The 6,000-nt window shown below is 43.9% G+C and overlaps 1 protein-coding gene across 1 annotated transcript; it reads left to right on the plus strand.

Moving 5' to 3' along the window:
- The first annotated feature begins 2,179 nt into the window (after positions 1-2,179).
- On the plus strand, positions 2,180-5,577 carry LOC134178531 (uncharacterized). The gene has a single exon (XM_062645406.1). It carries the CDS (start codon positions 2,180-2,182, stop codon positions 5,501-5,503), a length of 3,324 nt encoding a protein of 1,107 aa, XP_062501390.1. The 3' UTR covers positions 5,504-5,577.
- Positions 5,578-6,000: the final 423 nt, after the last annotated feature.

A 6,000-nucleotide genomic window follows, 5' to 3' on the forward strand; every position in this document is an offset into this window, starting at 1 on the left:
CAAATTTCTTCAAAGAGAGCCAAATCCTGACATGGTAATGCTTGGGGGCGGTGGTTAGTCTGGTCATCCCTTAATCGTTTTGTTGCTACGAGTTGTCAAAGCGTCCAATCAAAACAATATCAATACTCAATTAGCATGATTTGATGTAGAATCAGATGCAGCTTTAGGCGGGTCAGCAGGTATATTCATAAATCTGCAATGTTCTGTTGATTTTCCTGCCTCAGCTGATATGGGGGGTGGCTCCATAATTATGCCCATGTCTGTATAAGGTACCCTACAATGCTCACGCAAATCTCGCAATCCTGTTGCGCAAAAGCATTGAATCCAGACCTCCCTGGCGTTTTCTGGACATTATCTAACTGACAGAGAGCTGTGCAATCCAACGACAGGAGGTGAGTCATAATCCGAGCAAAGTCTAGATAGGCTGACATCGAAATCTCTCTGACGTGATATACCATCTCTTGCCAGAGAAGGCTTTCGTAGACCTGATCAAAGTCTTACAAATTGTATTGACATTATATTTTGTAGGTGTCTCTACCGCGTCTTGTGAGCGTTCGAGCGTTCGTTTTCATTTTGAAAAAGACTGAAGACATACCTTAGGGCTGGCATGGGACAAATAACCTAGCGTTTCTGGCCATAGAAAGGGACATGTCTAGTAAGATAGACTTAGAAGCAGATTTAGACAGGTTTGCCGCAGTAGACAAAAAACAGCAGGCAAATTAGTAGTAGAAATACAGATTTGAGGAAATTATCCAGTGTGGGGCCCCAAATCTTGGACTCTGGCTACGCCGCTGATTGAAGTCGTAAAATTTAGTGCATACTCTAAGTACAATGTAGAAGCGGCTTTTCCATGGTTGGCAGTAGGACTGGCTGGTATCCAGCAGAGTACTGACTGGACAATGAATTGTTAATTTGACAGCTCACACAAAAATGAATGTTTTAAGAGAATTGGGAGTAGAAGAACATTCTCACGCGATTCATAAATTCCAACAAGATAGTGATCTTTTTATCTAGTGTATATAAAACTGCAATCATGCTACACTCCTGATTTTCTTATTGCCAGCGCACTTTGGTATTTTTATGTGCTTGGCATGATTTCGTTTCTAACTGATCTAGTATTTATCTTGAGTGTTCACTCATACACTTAACATTACTGCATGGCAATTATATTGTGTAAGTATCATGGATTGGTCAATTGTGACCATTGATTAATTAATTGGTATATTTGAACCACTAAAGATAGTCGTGTCCACTCTAAACCAGAATGGATCGCGATCGGATCGCGATCCAAATGGGTTAGCAAGTGTCCACACTGCACTTTGATATCAATACACCTCTGTCTCTTTTTTGGTATCACGTGACTGATGACTGATGTAGATGTGGCCATGGCATCTTTGCTAGTGGAAAACAGCGTTGACACAGCGACGTAAGGTGATCGAGAACAAAGCTCATTGAGGAGGGTTAGATGTTCCGACTACGCTCGTAGCGTACATAAAGGTAACGACCACTATTTCTAACGGAATTCAACCATGATCGCGACCGAAACCCCACGATCAGATCGCGATGCAGTTGGCAGTGTGGACAAGGTTTAAGTGCAAGTCATTTGTAATAGTCAATACAAGCTTTAGATTAGTATTGCTTTGATGAGCGTCGGTGGTGCTTACATATGATGCTAATGTTCTGTACCTCTAATCACATGATATGCTTTGTGTGTAGGCATTTCTTCAAGTGTATAAGAGATGCTGTTACTGCAGTAGCCAGTGGCATGAGATTCGAGTGATGATATTGGGACTCAACCCTAATGAAATTGACACGGAAATACGTAATAAATCAAAAACGGATGGCAAACTACTTGCTCTCATTGCATTAACTGATGAACGAGGTAAAGTTGTATGTGAGTGTTCACATAATGGCTTGGCATTGACAATTTTTGTTGTCTTAATTTAGTGAAGATAATTGTAAATATGAACATGAAGTCTGTGAGAGGCAAATGTACTTAGACTTACATCAGATTCTCATCCATATATATATATCCCGGATATGTCATGGCGGTGTGCAGTTTTTGAATTGCTCGCTTGTTGTTGCTGTCATTCCTACTCATTCCTCCTCTTTCGATCTCTGGCTTCCGTTTTCTATCGTTTGAAGCAAAGGTTCTCGTGTTTCTCGTGTTTCTTGTGTCATGGCTGCAGACGTTACCTTGGGTTCTGCTAGTCGTGCTGAGAGCTCGGCTCCTGGATCGCTGTTGTGTCCTTTATGCGCTTCACAGTTCTCTAGCAGCAATATGTTGTGGCAACACGTTAATTTGGAGCACGCGAGTCGCCTTGATTTTCCCTCTGCTTCGTTCTTGTCTGCCAACGGCAGGAAAGTGTGTTCATCCTGTGGTTTCTCCTACTCTGGTCACTGGAAACTATGCCGACGTTCTCAGGGTCAGGGTCGTCCACGTTGCGGTGGTGTAATGGTTAATCCTGCTACTTCGTCGTGGTATTCAAAGCCTGTTGTTGGCGCTCGTGATTCGGTTGAAACGGGCGCTGCTGTTGCTGTTGAAGAAACTTCTGCATCGGTGGGAGGTGGCTGTCTCCCTGTCCTTGACTCTGTTGAGTCAAGCGGTCTCAGTGAAAGTCTTCGACCTAGTTGTGATTTGGTTCTAGAGGCTGTCAAGGCGGCGGAGTGCCTCGCTTGCCCCGCCCATCTGGAGTCTGATTTGTTTGAGGCCCTCATGCTGGAGATTTCCTCTTTGCCGGTAAAGACTGTTGGTCATGTCCCGCGTTCAATTCGCCCTCTTCTTTCTCAGGTTCTTGGTGTTGAACTTAAACATGCTTCTGATAATGGTTTGTGGGGTTTTGCTCGCCTACATATGTTCCCAAAGGCAGTGTTGAGATGTCCTCCTCGTGCAGGGAAGAAGAAACGTTATGTGGTGAAAGCCTTGTTACATTCACGACTAGAGAAATGGTTGTCAGGAGATTTTGTTTCACTTTGGACTGAAGTCAGATTGGAAGCAGCACATCGACCTGTAGTGTCTTCAAAGAATGTCTCTGTCACTCAAAGTAATGTCAAACGTGCGTTGGCAATAGCTAGAGAAGGAAATTTTTCTAAAGCAGTGCAATGTCTTGGTTCTTGTGGTACTGCTGCACACAATGATACCCAGGCCCTTGAAGAGTTACTGCAGCGTCATCCTCAACACGTTCTTCCAGATTGGAATGACGACATTCCTCCTCCACTTACTGTCTCTTCAGAGTCTGTACTCTCTGCTTTACATGACTTTCCCAAAGCGTCTAGTCCTGGAGCTTCGCAGTTGCATTGCCAGCACCTATTGGATGCCACTGATGGGAATTCTTCACCGTTATCTAAAGATTGCCTTGACAGATTGACTCGCTTGATTTGTTTTCTTTTGTCAGGCCAGGCTGACTCTCGCATTGCTCCGTGGCTTTCTGGTGCACCTTTGACTGCTCTTCTCAAGAAACAAGGTGGTATACGCCCGATTGCTGTTGGAGAGGTCTTACGTCGCCTTACGAGTCGCCTTTGTTGCTCAGCAGCGAGATCTGCCTCGTCAGATGTTTTCCTTCCGTACGGTCAAGTTGGCGTCGGTATTCGTGGAGGTTTGGAAGCTGCTGTTCATTCGCTATCAGCTATCATTGATTTGCGTGGAAATAATCCTGATCTCTGTTGCTTGAAGGTGGATTTCAGAAATGCTTTCAATGAATGTCGTCGTTCTTCTTTCCTTCATCGATTACAAAGGGATTTCCCTTCAATATTTGCTTGGGCTCAGTGGTGTTACCACTGTGAAGGACAGCTACGTTTCGGTAGTCACTGTATCAAATCATCAGGAGGAGTACAGCAAGGCGACCCTCTTGGTCCGCTCCTTTTTTCTCTGACTCTCCTGGAGTTGTTGGACGATATTGATTCCACACCTGACATCAACCTTCAGGTATGGTATTTGGACGACGGAACTATTGTTGGTCCTCGTAAGGCGGTTTCTTCCCTCCTGGATAGCTTGTCTGTAAAGGGTCCTTCCCATGGATTGATCCTTAACTTGGAGAAGTGCGAAGTCTTCTGGCCCTCTGGAGATATTTCGTTTCCTGAGTTCCCGGATAGTGTTCAAAGAGTGCAATGCATTTCTGGTGGAGCAGAGTTTTTAGGCTCTCCGGTATTTGGATCAGATGCTTTTTATGATGCCACTTTTGGCAGGAAAATTGACAAAATTCTGTCATGCCAAAGTCGTCTGACGGATCTAGAAGACCCGCAGGTGGAGTTACACCTACTTAGAAGTTGCCTGAGCTTGTGCAAGGTTAATCACCTTCTTAGAACAGTTCCGTCAGAGAAAGTAAAATTTCAGCTCGAGAGGTTCGACAGCGAGTTGCGAAGCAGTCTGGAGGTGATTTCTCGCTCATCTGTATCTGACGTCGCGTGGAAACAGGCCACATTGCCAATCCGTCTCGGTGGTTTGGGTTTGAGAGAAACCTGTAGAACTTCCGCACTCGCTTTCGTAGGCAGTTGCAATTTTACACGGGATTTGAGTATTCGTCTCTTGGGGTGTGCTAAGCCACCTGTTTTGAGGAGCAGTGAAGGGCCAATCACTAATCCTGATGTTCCAGATCTGCTTTTCCCAGGTGAGGTATCGTCTCGTGAACAGCTGCTGTCTACTCTCCTGTCTACCGCTGATGTTGACCTCGGTGGAGCAAGTCAACATGATTTGCAAGAGATTTTCGACAAGTCACTTTTATCTGACATTAAGAACTCAGTCAGTATACGCGACCAAGCACGTCTAAACGCTATATCAACTCCTCATGCAGGCGCATGGCTGCGGGCAATCCCTAACAGAAATTTGGGCCTCGTCATGTCTGCAGAGGAATATGTGATTGCTTTACGTTTACGGCTAGGAATTCCAATTTTTCCTTCTCTCTCTACTAGATGTCCATGTGGTTCAATAATAGATGCCTACGGAGATCATGTGTTAGGTTGCGGCTATGGTAACCTGAGAATTAAACGCCATGATGCGTTACGTGATGTCATCTTTCACACACTACTTGAGGATCACTCTGGCACTCGGAGAGAACAGCACTGTGGCGGATATAACAATTCTCGCCCAGGTGACGTCTACCACCCAGATTTTCTACTTGGTCGTCCAGGATATTTTGATATCACAGTAAGGAATTCCTTCCAGCAGTCTCACATTGTCCACTCCGCTTATTGTGCTGGTGCCGCTGCAGCAGCTGGAGAGATGGAGAAAGACGATCGTCATAAAGACAACGTAGAGGCGACAGGAGGTGTTTTCTACCCGCTGGTAGTTGAGTCCTACGGAACGTGGACCTCCAGTAGCTTACAAACTTTAAAAACAATTGCTAGAAGGACATCTCTCCGTAGTAGTATTACTGTTAGCAGGGCTATCGTTAATTTTCACGGGCAGCTCTCTCTCCGCCTTTGGCAATTTAACGCTAGGATGATTTTGGACCGTTTGTCTTTGTTAGGTTTAGACAGAGACTACTCTGTTTGTTCTTCGTTGTGAGGCCCCTCTAGTGGAGGGGTAGCTATTATTTATATTTGAATAAACTATATGTATAAAAAAAAAAAAAAAATATATATATATATATATATATATATATATATATATATATATGATTATATAAACAGCTTGCAGTATAAATATTTGCAAATAGAAATTGCTCAATTGCATGATGAACATGACTAGAGAAGGAAGATAAGCTAACCCTACTAAGTGCGTGCGCGTGCAATCACAGTGTGCTTGTTCAGTACTGACAGTTTTTCAAGTCAAAGCATACAATACATGTATGCTCTGTAACTCCTAGTTGCCATGACCAGAGCGTTATATTTTGACTCGTGAGTATATTCAGAATATATAATAGGCAGCAGGTTTCACTACCAACCACAAAGTTTCGTCATTTTACCATCCGACAGCTTTTTAGGCTCCATGATCTTTATTAGCTGACACAGCATCCCAGTTATATGCTGTAGTAAAATTTAATACAGAAAAATTTTATATTT

The sequence above is a fragment of the Corticium candelabrum genome, chromosome 4, assembly GCF_963422355.1.
Source record: "Corticium candelabrum chromosome 4, ooCorCand1.1, whole genome shotgun sequence".
NCBI classification, from domain to species: Eukaryota; Metazoa; Porifera; class Homoscleromorpha; order Homosclerophorida; family Plakinidae; genus Corticium; species Corticium candelabrum.